This window comes from Lepidothrix coronata, unplaced genomic scaffold (assembly GCF_001604755.1).
Source record: "Lepidothrix coronata isolate B3197 unplaced genomic scaffold, Lepidothrix_coronata-1.0 Scaffold97, whole genome shotgun sequence".
NCBI classification, from domain to species: domain Eukaryota; kingdom Metazoa; phylum Chordata; class Aves; order Passeriformes; family Pipridae; genus Lepidothrix; species Lepidothrix coronata.
The window spans coordinates 1,653,761-1,681,151 of NW_016690277.1; the positions used below are offsets into that span (position 1 = coordinate 1,653,761).

At 37.8% G+C, this 27,391-nt stretch overlaps 1 protein-coding gene across 2 annotated transcripts in view; it reads left to right on the plus strand.

Annotated features, from left to right (window-relative positions):
* Positions 1–27,391, plus strand: part of COL4A3 (collagen type IV alpha 3 chain) — a 75,040-nt gene that overhangs the window by 36,571 nt on the left and 11,078 nt on the right. The window contains exons 11-41 of one of the 2 annotated variants that reach the window (XM_017822383.1): positions 8–43; positions 163–204; positions 404–481; positions 1,921–1,983; positions 2,256–2,312; positions 4,586–4,630; positions 5,988–6,041; positions 6,466–6,507; positions 7,809–7,896; positions 8,269–8,304; positions 8,647–8,811; positions 9,931–10,023; positions 10,762–10,857; positions 11,193–11,263; positions 12,429–12,617; positions 13,514–13,682; positions 14,541–14,633; positions 15,727–15,831; positions 16,744–16,841; positions 18,282–18,432; positions 18,560–18,673; positions 19,471–19,638; positions 20,687–20,776; positions 21,364–21,498; positions 22,193–22,291; positions 23,399–23,488; positions 23,861–24,000; positions 24,798–24,924; positions 25,195–25,275; positions 25,943–26,041; positions 27,006–27,056. In XM_017822383.1, coding sequence (XP_017677872.1) covers positions 8–43; positions 163–204; positions 404–481; positions 1,921–1,983; positions 2,256–2,312; positions 4,586–4,630; positions 5,988–6,041; positions 6,466–6,507; positions 7,809–7,896; positions 8,269–8,304; positions 8,647–8,811; positions 9,931–10,023; positions 10,762–10,857; positions 11,193–11,263; positions 12,429–12,617; positions 13,514–13,682; positions 14,541–14,633; positions 15,727–15,831; positions 16,744–16,841; positions 18,282–18,432; positions 18,560–18,673; positions 19,471–19,638; positions 20,687–20,776; positions 21,364–21,498; positions 22,193–22,291; positions 23,399–23,488; positions 23,861–24,000; positions 24,798–24,924; positions 25,195–25,275; positions 25,943–26,041; positions 27,006–27,056 — 2,965 coding nt within the window. Of the gene's footprint in view, positions 1–7; positions 58–162; positions 205–403; positions 482–1,920; positions 1,984–2,255; positions 2,313–4,585; positions 4,631–5,987; positions 6,042–6,465; positions 6,508–7,808; positions 7,897–8,268; positions 8,305–8,646; positions 8,812–9,930; positions 10,024–10,761; positions 10,858–11,192; positions 11,264–12,428; positions 12,618–13,513; positions 13,683–14,540; positions 14,634–15,726; positions 15,832–16,743; positions 16,842–18,281; positions 18,433–18,559; positions 18,674–19,470; positions 19,639–20,686; positions 20,777–21,363; positions 21,499–22,192; positions 22,292–23,398; positions 23,489–23,860; positions 24,001–24,797; positions 24,925–25,194; positions 25,276–25,942; positions 26,042–27,005; positions 27,057–27,391 lie in introns of both variants that reach the window. The other variant, XM_017822384.1, reaches the window with a different exon arrangement.

The following is a 27,391-nucleotide window of genomic DNA, read 5'->3' on the forward strand; positions in this document are numbered from 1 at the left end:
TCTGTAGGGCATGCCAGGGAAAGCAGGACCTCCTGGACCTAAGGTAGTCTCAGATTGGTAATAAAAATGAAGACTTTCTGTTATGTATACCATCAATTAACTCATTTTTGTAGGTGTTTTTAAAATATTTTAAAAAATAATTTTGGGGGATTTTTTTTACAGGGTCTTATGGGACTGAAAGTAATAGGAAGCAAAGGAAGAAAGGTAATTCCATAAAAAGTGTAAAACATTTTGTAAGTTTTGTGTCTGTGTTCTGCATGTTCTGATACGCTGTGGTGAAATGTTTAGGGAAGTAAGTAGTGTGAAATGAAAGTTTTCAGTATATATGTGGAAATCTTTTGCTGGAAAATGTTGGAAAACCACACTGTCTGTTAATGACTCTATTTTTCTTTTTTCTTTCTAGGGTGACACGGGGTTAACTGGCCCTCCTGGACCACCAGGAACTGTCATTGTGACGCTGAGTGGACCAGACAACATGACGGTAGTAAAATTGTTACATCCAATAAGCCACCTCCCTAGATTTGACTTCAAGGGGACACCTTCATCTTCATTTTCTTCTTCACTTACTTTTACCCACCCTAACATTTTCCAGGCTTGTTTAGTTAGATATTAAGCTCTCCTTAGTGTCTGTACATCCAGCTCAGCTGGAGCCTGCGTGTCCATTTGCACATCTGCACGATGCCACTGGAATGCTGCATGGATCCACCTGCTGTGGATCTCGGAGTACATGAAGAGGAAATCACTTTTAGCTTCCCCAAATCAACGTGTATTTTCTGAATGGTTCTCAAAGCCACAGCTGTGTTGAACCTCCCGGCCTTGTCACTGAAAATATCAGGACTCTGAGCTACCAGAGTGACAAAAAAGCTTGCAACATGTTCATGTACAAATTGTAGTTTGTTTTCTCATTGCTTTTACTGAAACATGAGTAATCATGGAAAGTGTTGGGAAGACAATAAATATTAAAGAAAGGAAATATTCTGATTCAGCTTTCATTTTAAGTGTTGCTTTATGAATTAAAATTCTTGATTTTTGTCCTTATATAGAAATTAAACAACATTTATTTTAAGTATTCACATATTAACAGGACAAGTCCTGAACCTGATCTTGACTCTGTTTTTCTTATTCGATTTTCAACTAATCCATGGATGTAGCAAAACTCCTTCCTCCATTTAGTGCTAAAATGAAAAGTGAATTTTGCACAAAACTGTATTGAGGAGGGAAGAGAAGGATCACAGAAGCAAGATTCAGCCTTTAGGCACAGCAGCTCTCCCTGTTTAAATCAAATATGGACCCCTTGGAGCACTTTGCAGTCACAGCTGTGGTAGTTGATCATAGGGAAATGGCAATTTTTCAGAGACATTGGACATTAAGGTTTAAAAAAACCTCAAAAATTGTTACATAAATAGTTTGGAGCATCAGTCTAACCAGGTAATGATTAGGCACTCCCTAAACTTTGGTTTTACAGTGATCTTAGGTTGTGGCCCAATATATGATGGTGCTATACAATGATCTAATCTTATGTCCACAGAGGCAAGGATGGTGTGGGCAGCCACTGCATTTAAGTTTGGGAAGGAACTGTAGCTCCAGTGAAGCAGCTAAGGTTTATTTGGTTTTTTGCTTGCTACTTTTTGCCCTTTTGGGGATATTTACTGCAGTCCCCTTGCATGCAATCACAAGTAGGTTATTTTGACCTTGTTCTGTTCTGAAATACATGCAGAACCAGTTTCTTTTTCAAACATCATAGATTTAGTCAGGAGCCCTGATAGGAAGTTTCTGTTTCTTAGTCATCTATGTAGAGCCATCTCTGCTTAAAGAAGCTTGCTGGTGACATGAGGATTTCCCATTTGTAAAACTGGAGCATTATGGTAAGCACAGAAAAATCCAAGAGACCATAGTAAATTCTTCTTTTCTGTGTAATAGGATTTGAAAGGAGAGAAAGGAGAAAAAGGATCAAGAGGACTTCCAGGGCCCATGGGATTTACAGTAAGTGACCAGAAGTAAATCCCTAAAATCCAGATGTTCAGGCAGCATCAGCTACTATTAGTACTCTAAATGCTACTCTTTAGAGTCCAGTATTTACACCACTTATTTCAACCTTTAATGACAAGAATAAAACTAATGAATAGAATAGAACACCTATTAACAGCATTCTAATTGTACTTTATATTAAAGATTAAAAAAATTATAAAATATATCTTTAATTTAGAAAATGGAAGTCTCAAAACATGAGCATTTTGAGTGTGGTTTTGTTACAGGGGCCGGTTGGTGATTCTCAAAGTGAAAAGGGTGACCGAGGAGAACCTGGAGCAGAGGTATGTGCAAACAATTGGATACAAATAGGTTAAGTCTGTTCTGCAAAGCATTTTTAAACTGGTTTTGCTGTCCAGTGTTTGTTTCAATGGCACTCTGAGCAAAATTTCTGAGATTCAAAAGCTCTTTCATGCAGTAAAACCAGATGAGAGCTGATAGTCAGGTGACTGTTCCTATAGGCTCACATACCATAAGTACCCAGAGTAAAGGTCAGGTGGTGGTGGGTGCACTTCTATTTGTTTTGCTGTAAAGGTTCTACTGTTGAAACTTTGTAAAAAATGTGCTCTTCTAAACATGTACAGGCTTTATAGTGTGAGTGTATATGTAGAAGAGAATTAAAAACACTGGGTTTACTTGAGACAGCAGACTGAAATTAGTACACTCAACCAGCAGCCATGTGGAGATATAAAAAGTTGCCTAAGAGAGTTATTCTGTTAACCAGGATAGTATGTAGAAAAATAATATGTTTAATTTAAAAATCATACATATTAAAATATAATTTACTTGAGTATATCTCCACTTGGAGGATAATTAGATGGAAATCTGCTACTTTGCCTTCAAATGACTTGCAAACTTTCAGATAAAAGGTAATCAATGTGATTGCAGGTTCTTAGTAATTAAACTGTATGAATGCATAACAAGTTACCAATATATAAGCAGGGGAGAACCTTAAAACAGTCAAATAAATCAAAATTTTTTTACATTTTCTGAACAAAACATTTTGATTTCAGATACATTATGGAAGCAATATTAAGAAAAATAATTTTCAACTTAAATATTTTATTCAATCCAAATGTATATGGTTTTGTGACTTTTCTCATGCTTCTTCTGGTTGCAATAAATTTTCTTCCTCAAGGAAAGAAGACAAGACCCTGGTACTACCTGAGTATTGTTCTTTCTTCAATTTTATGATGCTATAACAATGATGATATTACAGAGCAACTTGGTTGTTATTCCTAAACATGATGAAAATTTAAATTTCCATTTGAGTTACTGGTGTAAAGTACTAAAAGTTCTCACTATCCAATGTCTGTTATTACTCTGCATTTCTTCCACATTATGTCTTCTGTTTGTGAAAGCTCTGTCCTGTCATGCAGTATTTTTTTTTAACTCTTATTAATTGACCTCTCCCTTCCCCCCTTGCAGAGAAAGTAGTAGAGCACCCTTAATTTTCTGCATATTGCTCTGGAAGAATGCTGAGGAAATACAAATTGTTGTTAAGGCGTTGATTGTTCTAAAATAAAAAATTACATCAGTGAGCACAAAATATCAAATAGCTGTGGATTTTACATTCAGAAAAAACATACTATTTTGTGCAAGCAAGTTTTGAGCCTGTGGTGATGACATTCCAGCTCCCCTTCATCTCTTCTCTATTATCACCTTTGGATAAGTTCTAACATCTTTTGTTGTTATTTTGTAGAGAGGAAAAAAATCTAAATTATTCTTTTTTCTTGGTTGTTCTGAGCTCAACGTCCCCCTTCTCCCCTCTTTTGTCTTTTCACTGTCTTTCTGCTGTGGATTTCAATGAACCAGGTTTTCCTCATTTCTGCCTTCAAGGTGGCAAGCTAGGGATCCATATTCAGAATTGTGTTTTTATTTCATTCTGTTTCTCTCCCCTTTCTCCCCCTTCTCTCCCTTTCCTTTGTTTTCTTTTCTTATTGTTGTTATGAATTGCTTAAAACTGTTTTGTTGCCACACCAGACCCCAGACCCCAGCAGAACAGTGCTGACTGCTCTGTGCCATTGAGAACAGCAGACACCTCTGGCACGCTGCCTCCCTCTGTTCTCACTTTTCCATCTACTGCCATGCTTCAGATACCTTTGAAACGCACTCCCTATTCTTCTTCATGAAGTAATTTCTCTTCCAGTCTCCTCTTGCAGGAAGTGGGGTTAAGAGTGAAGTTTTCCTTCAGTATCCTCACCACTAGAAGAACTGCTTGCTGCTCCGTTGTTTTATGATTTGTCTTCCTTCTGCAAGAACCTGATTTTGCACCAAACTTTCTGCACTTGCCTGGCACTTTCTGCTGGCGAAGTCTGTCACAAATAATCCTCCACAAAAGGAGGAATGTCTGTGGAATATCTTGTTACCTGTTTTGTAGAGTTTTATGAACATTACTTATGATTAATGAACACTTTAAAAATAACCTTAATGGCTTTTTACAATTTATACAGACCTAGCATATAGTTATGTGCACAGCATCTAGTTGCTATGGTCTTTGAATGCAATGAATCCAGTTTAATCTTTTTAATTTTATTTTTTTGTTTTTCCTTTGTAGGGTAAACCTGGAAAAGAAGGTGCCCCAGGTCCACCTGGCTTACCGGTAATGAAGGAAGCCTTCTAAATGTTTTCTAAGTAATAGTCACCTCTTTGTCACAGTTGTGTCTTCCTGTCACAGCTTTTTCTCATTGCATAATGTGTTTGAAAATGTTAATTTGCATACACTGAAACATTTCCTTGTCCACTGAAACATACCATGTCCTCATAGAGAGGCTCAGTTCATAGATGTTGTTTCTCCTGTGTAAAATCAAAGTCAGCAGCTTGCTGCTGACTGTCTAATGAATTTTGAGACACACTCAAAGTTGTGCAAAATTAATTCTGCTGAGTTTTATTCTGGTTAGTGACACTGAAATTTTTGCAAAAGAGTTATGCCTTCCTTTGACATAAATCGAGAAGAAAAATGAATAGTTTTTAATCACTAGAATCAAAGAAATTTTTTTACAAAGAAAAGTTATTGTCAGGGTCACAGCTGTCTTGGCCTGAAACAAGATGACTAATAGATATTAGACTGTCATTTTGTCAACATATAATTCTTAATTTTGCTTATAGAATGTCATATTTTATCTCATTTGTGGATTAATTTAAAAGCTGAAGTTGTTCAAATGTATTTGAAATGCTATATTCAGTTGCTTAAATATCAATTCTTTTATTTACTTCACTTCCACTTGCACGGCATCATTAGAGTCACAGTGACCTTACAAATATCTTATCAACATTCTTCCTGCCAGAATAGCCCATTTCACATGTATCCTACTAAAACATCTCTGTCATGCTAAAACGACCTTCACAGACAGTCTAAACACATTCCAGTCTCACAAAGCACATGGACTGACAGACTGCAAAGCTCTGTTAACAGAAAGAAAGCTTTCTGTCATGGCAAAGACATGTCACTGCTCTGTTCCCATTTCAACTTCACTAACCAGCAGAGCATTGAACTGCATAAGCCTCCAAGAAGTCCCTTTGCCTTGCACATGCACAACTGCAGAAAGCCTTAGTCTGTTCTGCCTGGTCTTGCTGACAGCTCCTGAGATCACACAGACTGAGCAAGTTCTGGTTGTTGAACGTGAGAGCCTCACATTGTGTTCACTTTCTCCCCTTTGAGAAATAGTTTGCAGAGGGAGAACAAATCAGAGCCTCCTGCACTTGTGCTCTCCAGAGAGTCTCCATCTTGGGAATGTTGGACTGTGCTGTAATAAAGGCAGGTTTGGATGGGAGACCTGTGGCATTTCCTACAGGCAGGGAACTCTGCCTCAAACTGGGGCTTTCACTGAGTATTCTTCCCTGAGCAAGTCACATTCACCTTGCCAGCACCATGAAAGATTAAAGCTTTACATTTTAGATCTTACTGATGTCAGTGCTAAAAGATTCATCCTCATTAAATTGTGTACTGTCATCTGCAGGGACAAAAGGGTGAACAGGGCAGACCAGGACTGGCTGGAAGGCAAGGAGCTAAGGTATTATCTAATGGTTTTGTCATTGCTTTTGAGGGTGAGGATAAGTTATGCTTGGGGGTTATAATATAATTGAGGGTGAGGATAAGTTATGTTTGAAGGTTATTAAATAATTTCATTTATCACTGTATATACTACATGTTTTACTTGACCTAAGAGATGAGAAGTAATGATATCATGGAATAAGGAATGGATCAGCTGAAATGGACTGTGTTTGAACTGGTGTCCATCTCTGCCTGCTGAGCTCCTGTAGTTTTTGGTGTATGTGGCTGAATAGTTGTGCAAGGAACAGACGGGGTGGTGAAGGACTGGTCAGGAGCAGAAGTTCTTCCTTAATGTTATGAACAACATACTGAAGTACCAGTGGGTAAATGTCATTCCATGTATTGTTTTTAATAACCAAACCCATCTCTGTCCTTTGATGAAGGGGATGAAAGGAAACCCTGGTCCACCTGGAGCTTGTGGTCGAGTAAGTGCAAATTATCTTCATGATATCATTTTTCTAAACCATTAGAATAAGAATAAGGCAAACTGACCATATGAGGCAATAGTGGATATTCTGTGATGCTCTAATTGAGGCATGGCTTTCACAGGTTACTGGTACTGGTGGGATTTCAGAGAGATGGCATCTTCCTTCATGTGGAGCTGGATGCAGGATAAGTGCCTGATCCTGCAGTTTTGGCAGGATATTGGACTGTCAAAGAATAGTTACAAAAATTCACAGGAGTTAATATTTAAACCAATTTCTAATCAATTCCAGAACAGGTGGCATTCTTTGTAAAATCCTAAGACTTTTTAAAGAAAGCAAGAGCTGCCATGAGTATGATTTCTCTGTCTAGCCATGCTGTTTCCCTCGTGGCTTTCCTAAAGGCCCCACGTGCACTTAGTGGAAGCCTTCTGCCCAAATCATTTAAAAGAAATAGCTTTGTAAAAAGCTGAATTTTTGTGATATTGATAACATAGTAGTCAAACCACTGCTTTTCAAAAAATCTGTAGGAGAAAAGTAAAAATTTTGAATTTTAATTTTAAGCAGTTTTTCATTCATTTTAAAATTGGTGCATTAGTAGTCTGTTTAAATTTCAAAGTGATGTTTATGTATCAAGGCACAGTAATTATTGTAATAATGATTTGCCAGTAGTGGTGCCCATGCAAAATAATCCAGAAAAGAGCAAAAATTTGTAGTTATAAAAAAGAGTTACAGCAAATTGTCCTTTGATTTTGCCTGTCATTTGTAGAAACTTTGAAACATCATAATATTAAACTTTAATAAATTAAGTATTAATTTTTATAGGAATTAATTTTAAAATCATTAGATTTTAAGTAGTTGAGTTTTGTCCATTTTCATGTACGATAATTTACAAGAGTAGCCTAGATATAGCTGATGCTGCTTTGAGCCAGTGGATTAGCCTAAGTGATCCTAGAGATTTCTTTCCAGAATATTTTCTCTTTCATGGCTACCATCATATTCATGACTAGGCCTCCAATTTACACCTTGCCTGTATAATTGCATCTGCAGGTAGAGATGTTCTCTGAGTGTTGAGGAACTGAGCTGAAAGCTCAGCCCCATCTATTTTACAGGTCTCTTGGCATTGTCTCTGTATAGCAATTATGATTTCACCTCTGATTGTTTGTAATTGTGATTAGCAAGGGCTCGTGGTGTCACAACATCAAAATTATGAATGAGATTGTAACTTTGTTTTAGCCAAATATTCAATATGAGGGACTGTGCTTCTCAATTCTTGCAAATCTTCTTATCATCTTTCTCTTAAGACGGAGTATTATGATTATGTGGTTGGTGAAAAAGGAGATGAAGGACCCCCTGGACCTCCTGGGCCAAAAGGTCAACGTGGCATTCCCGGTGAGTGGGACATCAAAACTAGAATTTTAGCAACAGCAGTGCACTCAAAGGGCTTGTTGCAGACTACGCTTTGAGCACCCAGCAACCTGCTTCTGCCTTTACAAAAATATTTCCTAAACTCCCATCAAATTGCAGACTTGAAATGGGTTTTAAGATTTTCATCTATGGCATTATTTCCTCTTAAAAGTAATTGTCAGTGTGCAACAGTTGCATGAGTGTTAGAATTCTACTCAGGAAAAACAAAATTCTTGTTTTATCTTTTAAGCTTAAAATGCAGAAGATCAAAGTTTTATTGAATAGTTTTAATTGAATAGTTTTATTGAATAGTGACTTTGAAGAGCATAAAGTGGTTTAACTCAAGTTCTTTTGCAGGGCCACAGGGTCCTCCTGGAGATGCTGGTAGACCAGGTATGTAAAATAATCCAGTACCAATAGTAAAATACATTGTTCTTCCTGTCTGTTATACTGAATCAGCTTTGTGAAATCTTACTTTCAGGTGACTTTAAACCTGTCTCTAAGTGGTTAAAAATTGTCACTCAAAAGCTTTGAGGGGTCAAGTACTTAGGTTAAAGATCATTTTAAAATGTCTTCAGATTCTCATTGTGATTATTTAATATATTACAAGATAAAAAAGATTTCTGGGATGAACACAGTGTGCTCGTCTGTCATTCATCCTATTGAGTACTTACTTGGCTTTGAAATTCCACTTCTTCTTTAACTCTATTTTTGTATTATCTCCTCTGTGGTTAGGTGTGTCAAGACCTGGTCTGAGAGGTCCTCCAGGATTTCCTGGGCCAAAAGGAACAAAAGGAGAGAAAGGACAAACTGGCTTGTGCATTGTAGGCCCTCCAGGACCACCTGGTATTAGTGGCAGACCTGGTTCAATTGGATTACCAGGTCCTCCAGGAGAACCAGGTGATGTGTCAGTATGGTATTTATCATGAAGAAGACCAAATCCAGAGTCATCTTAATATCTAATGCAGGAGATTATGCAAATATATCACTTATAGAGTATATTTTGGGTAATGTGGTTGTATATAAATTCTCTTTGAAATTTTGTTTTAGGATATCCATGAAAACATGCATTTAACACAGGTCTGTCCTCCATTGCTAGTGAGTTTCTCTGGGAATATACAATGACTTCCCAAAATAAAGATTTCTCCCTTTTTGTATAACTGTGACTGTAAAAATAGTCTACATAAAACCAAGAAAGACTAATAAGAGAAAATTTGTTCTTAAAATTAATTCTTCCAAAAGTTGTAGTAAATCCATAAAACTAAATTCAGAAAGGGCTAATCTGAAAGCTAGAGAAATAGAGAACTTGCATACTTTCAGAGGTCTTAGTGGGCCTTAGAGCAGATTTGATGCTCTGGCAGCATGAAAACGTATCAGTAGCAGTTTATAAAACTTCTAGAAAAATGTACTATCTCTTTAACTAAGAGTACCAACAGGATCATGTTTCTTTTATATGAGGTATTGCCAAAACAGGTTTTTTTGATGTAACACTAATGTAGTCCTACTCTTTTATCTCTCTTTAAAAATGTATTTGTCCCCCAAATATATTAGCTTAGGAAGAACTTGATGCATGTTCTGTTTTTCTAAAGTAATAGTAAATGAAGCGGAATAATTCTGAAAGATAAATGAACAGCATTAATAATTTAGGCTTAATAAAAAGTTTACCTTCCATTTGTGGTAAAAGAAAGAATTATGTTCCTATTGATTCAAATGAAATGGAAATACTTTCTCCAGAAGGGACCATGCTTTTAAAAATCTAGATAGATGGATCCAATAATCTGCTGAGATTTACTTTGGCATTACCATATTTATCCTGAAGTACTTCCAGTTGAAGGTGGTTTGGATTTTTCCAGGTAGTTCTCTCTTTTAAATGAATCATAGAATATCTCAAGTTGGAAGGGACCCATAAGGATCAGAATACTGTCTCCAGCTCATCCCTGCAACTTTTCTCTCTTAACAACTAGAGAATTGTCTGAATAACCTGCTGATGTAATGATGCCATGCTCATTTCATTAACAGGTGGAGTAACATTCAGAAGAGGCCTGCCAGGATTTCCTGGAGAACCAGGATGTGTAGGACCTCCAGGACCTCCAGGAGATACTGGCATGAAAGGTCAGTTCCAGAAAAGCATCACTCACAAGTAGATGGTACAATCCACTAATCTTCATCTTAATTTTATTTTAAGACATTTGACAATTTCAGAGATTTAAGAAAATTCATTGGGGATAGCAAGATGTCTTCCTCACCTTACATCTCCCCTCCATCTAAAAGAGCAGTGCATGTGCCAGCACTGCACACCAGTTGTACAGCACTGCACAGGGTGTAGATCTTCACTGGAACAAACAATTATTACAGACTGGTAGGGTTTTGTAGTCTCCTGTGGGTACAATCAGTGCTAACAGTTGGTCTCTGAAAGAAGCTTCCTGCTGCAAATTTCACCCATAGGAGCTGCTGAATCTCTTTGCTTTTTGTCAGACATTAGAATAACCCTGGCTGTCACACAGCCATGTTAGTTCAAAGAGTATGTTCCTTTCCTCTTTCAAAAGAATTTGGCTTATCAGTAGAGTGACTGTATCCAAATTGTTTACTAAAGCTTAACTTGAAAAAATCAAGAGATTTAAACCAAATGTTCCTGCCTTTTCAATTAAATGTAGTCAGTTCTGATTTGCTGTCCGAGCACAGGTAATTTAGTACTATGTTGGAAGTGATCTTCCAACAAAATTGAGGTAATGATTCTACTGCTCTCTGGCCAAAAAGTGTTATCCATCCTCTATAACAAACCATGTAGCACTCTAGTTAAGCTTGACTGTGACTTGCCGTGGAACAACCAATGAATTATTTTCATTCTAGGTGATGATGCTGGCGTGTGTATTGATTGCAGCTACATTCCAGGAATACCTGGTCTTCCTGGTTCTCCTGGGCCACGTGGTCAGGATGGCATGCCTGGTAAATTATCTTGTTGTTCCTAACAGAGTAGTAGGAAATGCCAATAATTTTGCTTTAAGCATGAGAATCAGGTATGGGCATGTCTGCAGGATGCAGTCCTTGGACTAGCCCTGAGGAGGTGATGAGTGGGAGAGCCTGGTGCAGCTCCATCTGCTGAGAGCAGCACAAATCTACAAGAGAAGTCAGAGTGCTAATAGGCTTAGGCACAGCCTGAAGCTGAGTCAGTCTATGACAATGCAGTCGATGTAACAAGCAGAAACATTCAATGCTGAGCTTGTCAAAATCCACGTCCTTTCTTTCAATTTTCCTTACAAAATGTACTGCTTCTTTTGCAGGTATAGAAGGAACAACAGGTCCAAAAGGTTCTCCAGGTTCTCCAGGAGCACCAGGGTTTCCAGGGGCTCAAGTAAGACTTTGGTTTTTCAGATTAATGTCCAGATCCCACAACAATTATTTCAGAGAAACCTCATGGCTTGTGTTACCTGCAGTGTCATACTGGGTGATCTCAACAGGGTTTTTTCAGGTAGCAATGAGTGTGTCTGCCTGGGAGGTGAGGTAGAGCCTGTGATGTATGGCTGATGCACCTTTACTTGAGCCTGGTTTGCTCAGGGCAGCAAGCTCAGCCCAGGCAGTGAGGCAGGTAAATACCTATGTAATTAAGCTGTGCTGCATTTCATGGTGGTGAGACTGCTTCCTCTGCCTGGTATGGGGAGTTTATAGTTATCTTCTGTTCTTCTGTAATCATGGTGGTGGCTGTAAAGCATGTATGGAGCTTTGTGTGCTGTGATCTTTGTCAGACTTCTTACATTTCTTGTTTCCAGGAATTGCTAAAGCCACAGCTGTTCAGAAAAACATACTTCTCATAATGCCCTCGTCAGGGGTGCAAAAGACAGTCCCTCTTGGGAAATATGATGAAGAGGGAAGGCCAACACCTGCTGCCATATACATACTGTTTGGTGGTTCTAACTTGTGCCTGCAGTAGTAATTATTTTCGGGAAATTACAGTCATTGCTGTCCAATAAAAAATCATGCACAAGTATTCTTTGTGGTGGTTGCTGTACAGAATGAGTCTGCTAACAGGGTTTTCTAGGAGGCTCCCAACAGTTCCTGAGCCCAAGATCACAAGAGCCCAGTGTGCTTGGAGCTTGTACTGGTTTGGCTGGGATAGAGTACCCACTTTGTAGCCTGTGGGAAAAAGTTAACTAGGAACAGAGCCAGCTATGGCACATACAGTGTCCCCTGGGGAGACATTTCCGTGTGGAGGAGAAATCCCTAATCAGGTTTTAAGGTACTGTCTTATCCTTCTTTTTGTGACATGGTCTTAAATTATCTTGCATCATTCCATCTTATGGTAGCATAAATGAAATGATAATCAAGTCCAAAAGGAGTAAAGGCAGGAGAAAAAGAAAAAAAACAAACACAACCCCATGTTCACTGAAGTGTACCATTACAGTGAATAAACATGAGAATGAAGAGAACCCCTCTGAGGTATTTAATTAAAAAAGAAAAAAAAAATTGAAAACAGCTGACATATGTCTAGCACTGAAATTGTTTTGATTACTCTGTTCCAGGGACCTCCAGGCTTTAGAGGAGATCAAGGACAGAAAGGATCAAAAGGTGAGCCAGGATATGTCCATCCAGAAGGGCCAAAAGGTGAGCGAGGAGATCCAGGAGCCAGGGGAGACAAAGGAAGAAGAGGTTCAAGTGGATTTCTGGGAAGACCTGGCTCTAAAGGATCCAAGGGCTCTAAAGGTGAAGAGGTGGGTATGCATTGTTTGCAGTTAATATAGAAGTCATGAAAACCTGTCAGTATTTTATCTTGTACAACACTCTGTTTAATCTGTGCAGATACTTCAATTGAATATCCCCTGCCTGATTTAGGGTACTGTTGTCAGCTGTACCAACCAATATGCATGAAAGAATGAGAGGAAATATTCTTATGTAATACCAGAGAGAGGCCAGTGTAGGTACATGGTGCTGGAAAACCTCAGCAGTCTATTGATGTGTTAGTTTGGGTATTTATATTGGAGCATTATGTTGGATTCCTGGGATGAATAAGATCTTTTAAAAAAAGACTTTTTTCCTGACTTCTTCTAATGCTTAATAATTCAAATAGTTCCTGTTCAGTCTTTAAGGGTTAATCTTCAGTCAGGCCTGAGAGAACACAAAAGCTGGGAGGACTGACCTTAAAACTAGAATAGTTAGGGAAGAGCTCAGCAGAAACAAAAAGTGATGATTGTTGTTGTGTTATGTTGGCTGTGAAACTGTTAACATGATTCAGATACAACTGTCTCTAAACCTGACTCCACAGCATTCAAGGAGAATCAGAGCTGAGGTGGTTTTAGGGGGGTTTTTTGCCAAATCAATTTTAAAACAGAAAAAAAAAGTGTACAGTGTAACACCACAGTGATTGAAAAAATGAAGCTATTATATTTATTTGTACTATTTCCCTCTTAGTAGCCCTCTATTTTTAACCACTGATATTAAAATTTATATTCCTTTAATCACAAGTAAATCGGAGCAAAAATTTCTCTTAAATTAGCAGAGCTGCTCTGTAACTAAAATAATACAAGATTATAGCCAGAGAATTAGGCATTGTATTATGAAAGCTGGTGTGGAAAGCAAGTAATGCATGTTTTACATGTGTAATCATTAGGGACTGGCTGGTTCAAAAGGAGATAGAGGACTACCTGGATTGCCTGGCAGACTTGGTCTTCCTGGAGAAATGGGGCTTCCTGGACTGCCAGGATATGGACCACCAGGAATAAAAGGTTTTAAAGGCTCTAAAGGAATACCAGGTCCACCTGGATTACCTGGAGAAGCTGGTTTGTAACTTCCTATTTTACTCTGTTTTACCAATTTTAAAGAGCACTTGATTGAACTTGCAGAGACAGACTGAAATCAAACACATAATTTTGAAAACACAGGATGTTTTTCCTTTCCATGATGTTTCCATAGTGTTGTTCCAACTTTGGTCCCACCAAAGATAATAGCAAAAGTCCTGGGTTCATGAGATAATTGAGGTTGGAAGGGACTCTATACAATCTTTACTCCAAACTACTGCTCGGATCAGGGACATCTGTGAGGTCAATCAAGTTACTCATGGCATTATCCAGCTGGTCCTTGAAAACCTCCAAGGACAAAGCACATTATCCCTGGGCAACCTGTTCCAGTGCTTGTTTGCCTTCATTGTGGAAAAAAAAAGTATTTTAACATGTATCCAGTCATCTTCAGTAGTGTGAGCTAAATCAGCAGGGTAAAATAGGAAGGGTTGAAAACATACCGGTGAATGTATTTACAGGCAGAATAATCTGGAAGAACTCAGTTGAAGAGCAGATATAGTCAAGGTTGCTTAAAGATAATGCCCATGGAGTTGCAGATTAAGCATTTCTCAATTGCATCATTTTCCTAGTGACTCTCTGCTTCATTTTCTGGGTCTCCAGTAGACTGCAGGAGGGCTGAGAGGAAGACTGCAGGTGGGCTTGGTGTCAATAAAATGATTTTACTCTATGAAACCAGGATTTGAAGGCTTTTCCAAGTCTGTTGGACTTTCAGAAACATGGAAAACTGTAGAAGACTACATTTTTAACCAATTAGATTGATCACTAATATTTTTAAATGCTCAAGATTACATATTGCCAAGCTATATGCCTTTGTAATATTTGATTATATGTTTCCTGAAGGTCTGAAAGGAGAGACCAGTAGGGCAACTCCACTACCTGCATTGCCAGGACCTCAAGGACCAGATGGTTTACCTGGACCCCCAGGAGTGCCTGGTGAGTACATCTGCACTAGATACAGGAAAATCAGGGATTATCTGATTAGGATTTCTCTCCCAGCTTTGGCCAGGTAAAACCATTGGGTTGCTTTGAAAAAGCTATAAAAAGGATTTCTGTGGTACAGAAACTTTGGAATTAGCTGCAACATTCCCTTTCAAGAAAACTAGTGGAAATGGATGTGAATAGGAAGGGCACACAGGGCCATGTCCAAGGTGTGCAGTATGGCAGAAATTCTGAGCAACCCTATGCTTTGAGTTGGTTTCTCCAAGAACTAGAAACGTTTGGTGCATGTGCTGCAGCTTGTATATCCAGAAAGGTGCTTCTGGCATAGTTTTGACAAAAGCATATCCTAAATTATGCTGAGACTGCTGCAACCTTTAAAACAGAAGGAATAAAATTAGGTTAAAGCATTCTTTGTGAAGACCTTGGCCCTTCTCATGCTTTGCAGAGGCACAGTCAAAAAGTAACAGTATTATTACTCTGTTCCTGGTTACTTGCTGACATGACTTCTACTAACCCTTGAACTAAAATATTAACAACCTGAGTTTCCCTTTTTTTGGGGAGGGGTTCCAACTTGGATTCTTGGTGGGATTTTTTTTGGTTGCTGGTGTTCTAAATTTTGCAGAAATTTTAAATGGACCAAAGGACAGTAAGTGACAGAGTAACCATAATATGTCTTGGCATGGGTTTTGTAGAACAATAGTCCTTAAAACTGCCCTGAACAGCACAGGAAATTTTTTGACAGCTTTATGGTAGCTTCTGTTCCAAGCCTCACCCCTGTAATATCCTCACCCCTGTTTGTATCCTCTCAAGAAGTGGAAGAGTTTTATCTGCACGTAGCTGTTTCTAGGAGTCTGCACTTTAGCCAGATTGCATAAAAACAACTCATGGACTCATACCTGCTTTGACACTGGGAATGCAATTAGCATTTTAACTGTGAAAACTTGCAGTGGAGGAGAAATAGTGTCTAAGTTCTAATATAATCTACAATCATGTCCTAATTAACGATAATAAACTATAACGCAAGTAATCTTACAAGCTGATGTTCTCTGGTAAGATATTTCACAGTTTACTTTTTTTCTTTGTACAGGTAGGGTTGGAGCAAGAGGTCAGCCAGGTGATTCAGGACATTCAGGGCCAACAGGTGACACAGGCTATCCAGGGCTTGGGTTTCCTGGAAACCCAGGGCCAAAAGGTAAAATACTCTTTTTGATCTTCTTCCAAAAAAAAAAAAAAAAAAGCAAAACCAAAGAAATCTACCTTTTTTTTTTTTCAGTATACCCTAAAAGTAATTAGCAAGTAAAAAAAAATAAAAATCAATGAACATTTGTCAGAGAGGTAAATGTTTTTAGCAGTCTTGTAATTTACTGCCTTAAATCTTAGAAATTGCAAGTTTGAAATATTTTGAAGTATTTCAGAGTATCAAGTATCAAAGCTGACAGAAGGAAGGTATTTTAAGACATTGATGCTTTCTGGAATACTGCCCAAACAGGTGCAGCCATCTCATCTGAGTGCCACCCTTATTTCAGATGCATTCTCTTTACCTGGATATGTGTTTACAAAGACGGAGCTGTATAACTGTCAGTTATTTTTAATCAGTTTTGGTTCTGTACAATGCAATACCTGTTCTAACATGCAGGTAATAGAAAGCATTTTGAATATTGCAAATTTGGCCATTCCCATGCAAAGTCATTCCCATGCACCCTTTGAACACTAGAAATACTTAGAAATTCTCATAATCCTGTAAGGACAGGATGAAAAAATAAAAGCTCTGATACTGAAACTGCTACCAAGCTGCTTGTTGAAGAAAGTAGGGAAAGAAGGGAACTGACATCAGAATAGCTTGACTTTAGAAAAAAGACTCCCGTGTTAAATAACTGGTTTGAAGCAAGTAACCAGTGTTACAGTCAACACTGAGGGAATGTCTGTTGGGGAGTATGTAAGGAACAAGATGCAAAGTGTCACATCAACTCTGACCCAAATGCACTCTTCAGCTCGTGTAAGCTGCCTTAGTGTCAGAGGCTTATGACTGCATCCATACAAATCCCCATTTGTAAAATAAAGTGATAACCACAGCATCTGTACTGCCATTTAATTCCTTCTGCAGGAGATAAAGGACTTGCAGGAGGCAGAGGGGCACCAGGTTTTGAAGGAAAGGTTGGAGATCCAGGCCGAGCTGGAAACCTAGGACAACCAGGAGAAAAGGTTTGGTTAGAAATACGGCACAGACTTTTCCATAGGTCCCAATTTATTCCAAATAAATTAGGAAATGTAAGGAACATAGGAGTTTCTATACTTCCTGACCAGTGATGCACAACTTATGAAATTAAATTCTTTATATAAAAAGGGGCTCAAGCCAAAATTTTAAATTCTAATAAAGTATTCTGGAACTCTAAGCGTTTTGGGAAGTTTTCCTGCTTCAGTTTTCAGAGCACAAGGATGATATTGCATTGCTTATGGGAAAAAAATTAGGTCCACAGCTTCTGAAAAGATAGCTGTTCAGAAATTGCAATTAAGCACATTTTTCATGGAGGTCAGTGGCAAGTAAGTATATATTTAATTTAAGCAAATGCTCTGTTGAAGCATGAAGGAAGTAGGTTGGAGGTAGTACTGCAGCCACTCTTGCTGATTAACAGAAAATAATCTGCTGCTGGCATATGTAAATGTGAGATTCTTTACCACTCTGTAATCAGGATTCAAATTTGAACAAAATAACAGCTAAATGTTTGGATAAGGTAGCATTTCTTTTTTTTTTTTTTGTATGTGCTCATATGTCATTCTTCTGTGTGTTTTTTGATATAACAAATTGAGGGGCTTGAGGCTGTGGGATTTTTATTATTATTGTTATTATTGTTGTTTTTGTTGCTATTATTATTTAATCTGTTTGATGCCACAGAACAGCTGGACATGAAGTGACCTCTGTGGTCCAAGTATATCATCAGTGACTGTAGAAGCTCAGGTCTACTGACCTGCTTTATGAACATATTGATTTGTTGACACACAAAGCTAGTACTCAAGGCAACCAGCAGTTCAGTCAGAAAGAAAAAAACACTAATTTAAACTTTCCAGACAGGGAATACATTTGGGACATTTGTGATAAAACCAGTGTTCATGAAAAACGGTGTTCAGGAGAATGATTTAAAAAAAAACAAAAACAACCAACAACTGACTGAGTATTCTGAGACATATCTGGGTGCTGACCTTGATTATTTAAATAAATATTTTGATAAAAATATGGCTATCATATAAAAATAAAGGGAAAACTGTATTTGCACGAACTTCAAACATACTTTCAGATAGAGGTCCAAAGATTTTCACAGCTACAGAAGGCATCCTAATGCAGTAAAGACCAAATGGGGTGAATTATCTTGCATTGCTCAAAAGCAATTTCTTAGAGTTAGGAGACAAAGTTTAAAAACTGTCTAGATGAATTACTGCTTTGGTATGGAACCTGCAGCTGGTCAGTAAGGAACATTCTTTGGTCTCTGAATTGAAGCCATCAGAAATTGTAGTGTGAAAGATCCACAGGGAATAAAGAGAATTACTCTAATGAAATAAATTAATTAATTGTTTGCACAGTGGAGAAAACATTTTGGCAGATTTGCAAAGTATAGCTGATTGTTTACATTTCACTCTGTGTTGCAGGGTGAGCCAGGCATGGTTATTCCTGGAGAGCCAGGTAGACTGGGTTCACCAGGAAGTCATGGCATTCCTGGCTCAAAAGGTGAAGGTGGACTTCCAGGACTTCCAGGTCCACCGGGGCATCCTGGACATGATGGTGCTGATGGCCTAAGAGGTAACGTTGTCAAAGGAGCTCAGGGTGCACAGCAAATTATTTTAAGGAAAGCCAAGTCCAACAATTCTCACTGAAAGCCTGAAACTTCTACTTAATATAGTTGTGAATCCAGTCTCCTTTCTTTCAGGAGATCGTGGCTCACCTGGAGTTCCTGGAGATCCAGGTTTTCCAGGGAAACCTGCTGGATGTCTTATTGGTCTGCCAGGTTTGCCAGGTGGCCAGGGAGCTACAGGCCCACCAGGTAGGACCTTCTGAACCAAAAGTGCCATTTGGGTGTGTGACTCTGGGTTCTGTTTGTGCCTTCCAATGGCCTGAGGGAGCTGAAATTGTTTCTGGATGTTGGTTATAGAATAGTATGTAAGAAAATATGGGCCCATTTAAAAGATGCTCTTTCTGCAAGATGGGAGGAAGAAAATGCACTGACAAAGGTGGGTTAAAATTCAGATTCCGTCGTACAGTATAAAGAGTAATCAAATCAAATTCCACAGAAAAAAGGATATTTCAGTCATCTGAACTATGGGACCAAACTTAGATTCTGTGGTGCAGTGTGATTGATAAAGAAATAAAGGAAGAGCTCAGCTAGGCAGGAAAACAGTTTGGGGTCCCAAAAGTACCTGCATATACCTGCATATGATATATATATATATATCTCATATACTGCATATGGTATCTGCACACTCAGATACCCTGCACAGTGCTTCTTCTACGTATGATCTCAAAAGGATTTTATTTTTTTGTTTTTTGAGAATGAATACAGAATTTGTGGCTTTTCATGTTTGGTTGTTTTGGGGTTTTTTTTCTTTCTGAGAAAGAACAGAACTCTATACCCTCGTTTTTCTTTTCTTTTTCTCCTCCCTTTTAAAAAAACTCAACCTTTAGCTCTTCTAAGATTTTCTGAACAGGTATGTTGTCTCACAGATCTAATATTTAGCCCTCAAACAGAGTTCAAGAAGAGTTTCATGGTCATGATGGCAAGACAGAGATGAAGGTTTATTTTTCAGATATGTACCATACTACACTGTCATGCTTTTTTTGTAGGAGGAAGAGGTTCACAAGGTTCAAAAGGAAGACTAGGTCCTCCTGGCTTGAGTATCCCAGGAATCCATGGGAAGCCTGGGGAACCTGGACTAATAGGTCTTCAGGGAAATGCAGGATTACCTGGTCCCAAGGGGCAGCCTGGAAGGCCAGGAATCTCTGGTGTGCCAGGTAAGGATTCCCCAAATAATTGTTTTGACATAGCAATTAAGTCAGTCTTCACAAAAAGGTGTCAGTCCTGCTGAAATATTTTTCCATCAGTAGCTTTCATATATCTTTGAGATCTACATGGAAAACTTCCTTAAATGATGAGCATATTTTGAAGATGTTGTGAAACTATGGAATTTTCTGTAACAGTCTTCTTTGAACAGTTTTACATTTTTTCCTGTACAGTAATATCCTCGCAGTAGGACATGAAATACTTAGCATTCAAAGCAACTCCTCAGCATAATGGAAGTGTAAAGCATTTTGTTCTTTTTCAGCATCCCTTTTCAAACAGATAGCTTGTAATGCCATCTTTGTCTTAAAAAGCAAGTTCAGATCTTGAGTCTGGCAGAGTTGAGTCAGATCAAGCTCCATCACTAACCAGAGATAATTTTAAATAAAGTAAGTAATCCCTGTAGGGTTGACTTGGATTTGTTTGGGTTTTTCTCAGAAATGTGTTCAAATTCAATTTGAAGAATAAAATAAATCAGTCATGTAATGCTTCTTCCTTCTTATAAAGATTTTCCCTTAGTATCACACCATTACTCTGTGGGAAGGAGATGGTACCTACCTTTTTATATAGAGAATCTGTAAAACTTATGTTAAATATGTAGCCCTTGGCTCAGTTATGCAAACACAGACCTCTGCTGTCCTTTGAGGGGAGTTGTCCCAGCTGGCCTTCAACTCCTGAGCCAGAAAGGGTTGTCTTTCCCATACATCTCATGACAGATCTCCCATGCCTGTTGGTTATCTCAGTCATTGTCCTCACTGTCAGTTATTTCATTCATTGATAGAAGCTGTTGCAGCTACCAATTTATGTAGTTTGGGAGTTGTAAATCCCATTCCTGTGGTTAAAGATGGGAAAACTGACTTGGACAGTTGCAGAAATTGAGAAAAAAAATAAAATAAGCAATTAAACACTGAAATTACAGACATATGTGTAGTTTTCTAAAGTAATGTTCTGTTTAGCTGATCAAATACTAACAAATATGTTCCAATTGCTTCAATTCCACAGGCTCAAGGGGAGAGCCAGGTGTAATGGGCCTGTTAGGAATTCCTGGACCCCCTGGTGTGATGGGAAGACCAGGCAACCCGGGAATCAGAGGCAAGTAACTATAGTATCTGCCTTCATTATTGCTTAGAATATAGGACCTTCCATGCTGAGTTTACTCTTGTGATCCATTTTGATGTGTATTATCACTCCTGAGTACACATGTCATACTGCAATTACTGGAATGTCTTTGAGCCTTGGTAAATCTTTGTCTTCTCTATGTGTGCAGTCTGCAGACTGAATGACAACATTATACTTTTTTTTTTTAGCAGTTTTGACTTGCCACCTTTTCTGTTCCATTGGTATCTGTAAAAGTGGCTGGTGATTTGCTAAATAAACAGCAGAGAGCTTTTTGCTCTATTCTTTCCATTCCATAAAGATATCATTATTATATCTATTGAACAGATACACAATTAGATGTATATTCAGTATGAGAAATCCTTACCATCTCTTGCCATAATCTGTACTCATAGCTGTTTTATTGATGATAGGAGCAGTTAAGCTAGTTTAAGTTGTTGATTTGGAATGTATATTTACATGTGTAAATTACAATTGCCCTGGAAGATTGGCTGTTACTTTGCTTCATTTATTATATCATCTAGTCAGGTTTCTTCAGAAAATTTCATTCTGTTTTCCTGCAGGCTCTCCTGGCTTCCCAGGAATAAAGGGAAGAAAAGGGTTTCTTGGAGAAAAAGGTGAACCAGGTGATAAAGGTTTTCCTGGACCATCTGAGACCTTGGTTGCTATTGGGGATAAAGGAGAACGAGGCTTAAAAGGTACACATTCATTGTGCTGTCAGTCAAAACTAGTCAGGGCTGTCATTTATGTGGCAGTTCCAGTGGACTCTAAAACATGGAACAAACTGATTCTACTATTGAGAGTATTCACATGGCTTTGAAATAATTATTGCTAAACACTGTAACTGCCTTCTTATTTATGGGATAATTGGATATTACACTGAATATTTATTTCCATTTTAACAAGCCCATATTCCTTAAAAAACCTCTTATTTTAATGCTATACCAGTAATAACATGTCAGTAGTACCAGGAGGCTTATATTCATGTATGCTATAGATTCATGTTTTTACACATTTAGTATCCTGTGCACAGAAAGGGATGTGCTTCCCAACTGGATTTTGGATTGCAAAGATATCAAATCTGCTCAGGAATACTTGACAGTCAGAAGAATTCCTTTGTTTGCAATATTAATATGGACTCTCTGTATATGAGTTGTACATGCTTAACTAATTCTGTCTGGCTTTTTGTGCCAATATTTTCCTATGGAAGCTTTCAGAAGGCATTAAAAGTGAGCTTGTGTTTTGCTTATGTGTTCAGAGTGAAAAACCTATGCTCTGCTTCTGTTTCATTAGCTTTAAGAGTGATAAAATTTTAAACTTTGCCTAAAACTTACATTCTAAGATGTTGGTTTGTATTTTTTTTTTTTTTTTGGTAATGAAACTTTGTTTTAGGAGTTCAAGGAAGAATGGGTCTAAGGGGAGAAAAAGGAGATGTCGGTGTGCAAGGTCTCCCAGGTCTTGATGGGTCTGAAGGAATACCTGGTCTCCCAGGTATGGAATATGTATATTGAAAATTCCTGTGTCATGTGGACAGTGAGATACTGCTGACTCTGCACATCAGCTTGGCTCCAGAAGCAGCAGCATCTTCCCTCTATTAACTCTGCAGCCTTTCTGAGAATCCTGAAACAGCAGTTTCAAAAACTGCTCTTTGAAAGTCACAGCAGCGACCACCAAATGATGCTTTGTTCTCTCTCAAATATAGACCACTGTTTGGAGTGACAAGCAGAAAATAATATTAAATCCTGAATAACAATAGTTTTAAAATCTAAATGCTAATGAAACCAATGAATAAAAATTGATATTTATAAAAGGTGGAGTTTAATTAACAATATTATTTAAAAAGTAATTCTAAAATGTCAATATTGCAGTTGTGCACAAAAATATTTTAGAAGCTTTTTTAATTTCAGACTAATTTTTCCTTTTCAAGGACTACATGTTTGGCTTGTATTTTGAAATTTTTCAGATTTGCAGTGAAAAGCAGATTTAAAAATGAGAGGCATTGCTAGTACTCTGGAATTTAGAGAGAATGTTCAAAAACATTTTAGATGAATCTAGATTTTCCAGTCATTAAACTGAATGCTAATTTAGCCAAATTAATTTAAAGATAAGTGACTGGGGGGAAAAGTGCCTAAATCACACTCAGGAGGTTTTTATTATATACTACTCATGAGAAATCCATAATGAATGAGTAATAATGTGTTGTGACATGCCCAGAAACCAGACTGAACTGGAGGTAACAATGAAAGAAGAGTACAGTGCACAAATACAAATCCATGATCTTGATCAAATTCTGCAAAAGTATATTTCAGTTCCTGCCCCGAAGTGCTGAGAAATTTTAATTAATAATAAATTTTATTAATATTAAATATTAATTTTAATGTTGATACATAAGGTGTTTATTATTTCCTTGACCTTCTGACAACAAGAATGATAATTTTATCTGTGTCTGGGGCAAGAGGCTGCATGTTGATTATTTATAAAATAGTAATATACCAAAAGAAGGGGTGTGGTAGAGGATTTGTATTCATGACAGCTCTAACAGCCAACCAGTGTCTAAAGCAGTCATGAGAAGATGACACTTATTTCTTCATCTTGCAGGTGTCAAAGGATTTATGGGTCTTCCAGGGATTCCTGGAGAACATGGATTTCCAGGTGCACCAGGAGACAAAGGGTACATGGGAATTCCAGGTAATTTTCTGTCAAGCCATATTACAAGTTCATAAAGCTGTATAGAAGCATTTGCACAGGTCTGAGCTGGGAACACCACACAATACTTAGACTGGGATTTATTCTTTGCAGTACCTATAGACTTGCCACCACCCCAGCATTTGCAGAATGAAGTTCTCCCTCTCTCTCTAAATTAAATATAACTCCTTTAATTTATATGTTGTTACAAGTAAGAACCTATTTTTAATATGTTTAGAAATAAAAACACTGGCTCTGTAAATTACTTCATTGAAGAATTAATATCTGAATATATGAGCAGTAGTTCACAAACACAAGGTGTGATATGCAATTATGATCCCTTTAAGAATCATATCAATATCTGTATTTTTCCAGGTCCAAAAGGGCAGAAAGGATCTCCAGGCTTCCCAGGACCATCAGGTGACCCTGGGCTTCCAGGCTATGGTGGCTTTCCAGGTGACAAAGGAGATCCTGGGTACCCATCTGTTGGGCCTCCAGGAGAAGCTGGTCCAAAGGTATGCAGTGGAAATATTGTCCTATTAGGCAATGAGCAGAGCCTTTGACTATAGAAACAGAACAGCATGTAAGCAAGAGCTACAGAGTCTGCAGAAGTAGATTATTTGTTAGTGACATGAAGTATGAAAATTCTGTTGTGTCATTACTTAGGAGAAGTTTTTTAATTCATCACACTTCACTTTTTTTTTGTGCAAAAATATCTTATTTGTAAAGATGGAACATCTTGGAAATAACTTTGTTTCTGTAAAAGTTCCTTATCCATTAAGGAACAAGGACTTGCACTGAAAAAGTCAGCAGTAAGAATACTTGTACATTAAAAATCATCTTATTAAATGCCACAGTTTTGTAATCTAAACTTGTACTGGTTGGTTTTGAAAGTTTAGTAATATCCTTGCACGAGATTATTTTTTTCCTTAGCAAAATATGTTACATTCAGTATATACTACGTTTGGTCATATATGCTGCAGATAAGTAGGAATGTACGTTTAGATCAAAAGAGGAGCTGTTAGAATAAAATTGAAGGGAAGTCTGCATGCCAGTGAAAATACCTGAAGACAGAACTTGGTTTATACAGGTTAAAGATAGATCTTTGTTTCTTAGCTATGTCTAAAGGATTAGTGGTATTATGAGAAGATCTCATATTAGTCTGCTTTGATTTTTGTCTAAAAATCATAACGAGACATGATTACACAACCTTTAAAATTACATGTGATTCTTCTGTTGTTCAAATATGGAATGGAATGTATTTAATGTAATGTGACTTTTTACCTGTTTGTGTGCAATTGCTGTTTCTCAGGGAGATCCAGGTCCTCCAGGAGTTCTTGGCAGCAAAGGAGAAAAAGGATCCCAGGGTCATCCGGGACGTGAAGGAGCATCAGGACCACGTGGGATCAGAGGGGAAACTGGAGGTGCAGGAATCCCAGGTATGGGGTATTTTGGAGGAGTGGGGAGCTGGTGACATGCTGCTGGAAGAAGTTTCTCAATAAGCTCCACAGAGTGCTGTGGGGTGGCACATTTATACTGGACTGCTGGAACCTACCCAGCTCCTTTGTGGGCAGTGCAGCCAGGCCAGCTGATGTCTCCTAGATCCCTTTTGCAGCTGGCACAAGCTGAAATGACAGCAAAGCTCTCGATCTGAGCCTGCATCTAGTGATAATGCCTCTTCTCCTCTCCCACACTCTTTGTTCTTCCAGGAAAGTGTGGACCCCCTGGAGATACTGGTGCTAAAGGACAGCAGGGCCACCCAGGACAGCGGGGCATTCCAGGCCCTCCTGGTATGGTGTAGAGCATCTCTCCTGAATCACTGCCCCCTGCTTTGGGATTTTATTTCAACTTGAGGTTTTGTTTACCTCCTGTGGTTCCAGATAAGGTTTTTAACAGCCAGTTTTCAATGTTATCAGTTCAACTGAGGCAAGAAGCTTTAATTTTGTTTCAGTACTGGAAAGCTTTTTGTCCTTTTTTTTTTTAATATATATCCAGAGGTCTCAAGGTGTGATATGCACACAATTATAAGAAAGGCTTGCTCTGCTTCCTAAAAGAGAATAATAAGCTAATATATAGCTAGATGAGGAGAAGAAAACTAGAGTAGAAAGAGGGGACAAAGTTGTAGTTGTTTGTTGAAGAAACAACTAAAACAGAATTAAAAATATACCTAAGGGACAGTGTGTAAATATACAGCAACAGAGAGGTAGGTATGCATTGCAGGCTTTATTATGCCTGTGAAAATAGCGAGGGTGTTGAATCCATTGAAGTCCAGTGAGCTCAATAAAAACAATATGCTGCTCTTTATACCATCTTATATGGTTTATATACCAACACATCTTTGGTATCTTTGAAGTAGCTGAACTAATTAAATTTTAATAAAAGGGAGTAATGTCTTTTCCCACTGAAATGCAGAATAATGGAAGTGAAAATGGTATCGTGGTCCACTGTAATTCACAGGTGCTGTTGGAGTCCCTGGAAAAAATGGACTTGTTGGTGAAAGAGGTAGTCAAGGTCAGGATGGTATGCCTGGTCCCCCAGGGGCAAAAGGAGAACCAGGTAACACCACTGAAATATTTTCATTCTATTTTACAATTGGTTTTTTTTCTGCAATAATCTGACAAGGATTATTTGGGAAGGAATAATAAGGAGCTTCTGTGGAGCCAAAGATAAGTTTATAAGTAGGTCATTCACAGGTTTTTCTATGTAATTATTGTACATGCTGTACACCTCAAATGCTTTATAAATACTCTATTATACATGTGATTAGTGCTAATGTCACCTGAAACTGTTAATGTCTGCAAGAGTCAAAGTTCTGCTGTTAACAATTCTTATGTGTTTAATCTCAAAGAGATTAAAAGAACCAAAACCCTTTTAAAGGAGTCTTCTGTCCTACATGGAAATAAAATGAATCACAGTGTTTCCTTACATGAATACTGAAGGTTTCCATGACATGGACCTTGGGTTGTAAACCCTTCTATTTAAATGTCATTCCTGATGTGAACCTTGTCCACAGATAGATTTAGTCCTCTACTGAATTCTGACAGAAAATGTTTTCACATTTTACACTGAAAATGTTTCTTTGCCTATTAGTATAAGAGGATACTGAGAAGGCATTCATAGTATTTAGAAAGTTTTTTTCATAATAACTTTGAAGTAATCACTGTTAACATATCTTCTTCTGTAGGTAATTACATTTATTTTTCTATTTTTCTTGATAATTAACTTAAATGCAGGGGGGTTTCTGTTTTTCTTCTTTTGAAAAGAAGACAGAGCTTATTATTGTAGAAGGTACCTCAAATATGATTGAACAATAAGAGGTCCTACTACAAAGAAAAACTTAAAAATTAAATTTGTGTTTCTGTAGAGAAGAAATGGAAATAATAATTTATATTTTACATATAACCAAACTCTACATTTTTATTCAGTAAATTCTGAAGAAATGTATGAAATAGTAGACAACTGTGATGTTTTCTAATTAGGACTTAATTATTTAGGACTTAATGTGACTAATATTTTGTAGGAGCACCAGGGAGAGGCATCCCTGGCCTTCGAGGTATTCCTGGACGTAGAGGTGAGTTGGCTTTTCAAAAAGCAAACCCTTAATTTATAAATGCCCAAATCAGCATCTTTTAAGTCAAATCCTGCTTTCAGATGCTTGAAATGGCACTAAGGTGTCAGAGGAAGTCAAGAGTTATTCTGTGTTTTTGATCTGTGATTTGGTCCTATATATTAAATGTCAAGAGTTGTTTCTTGTAAAGTTTAGACTACTGTAAAAGGGAAATAAAAAATCTGAATTTTATAGTCTTGTGAAAGTGACATACACATTCTAGAGCTTTTGAAATGTTATTATGATACATAACTTGATTAATAGAGTATACCCCCATGCAAACAGAAGGTGGTGCTGAA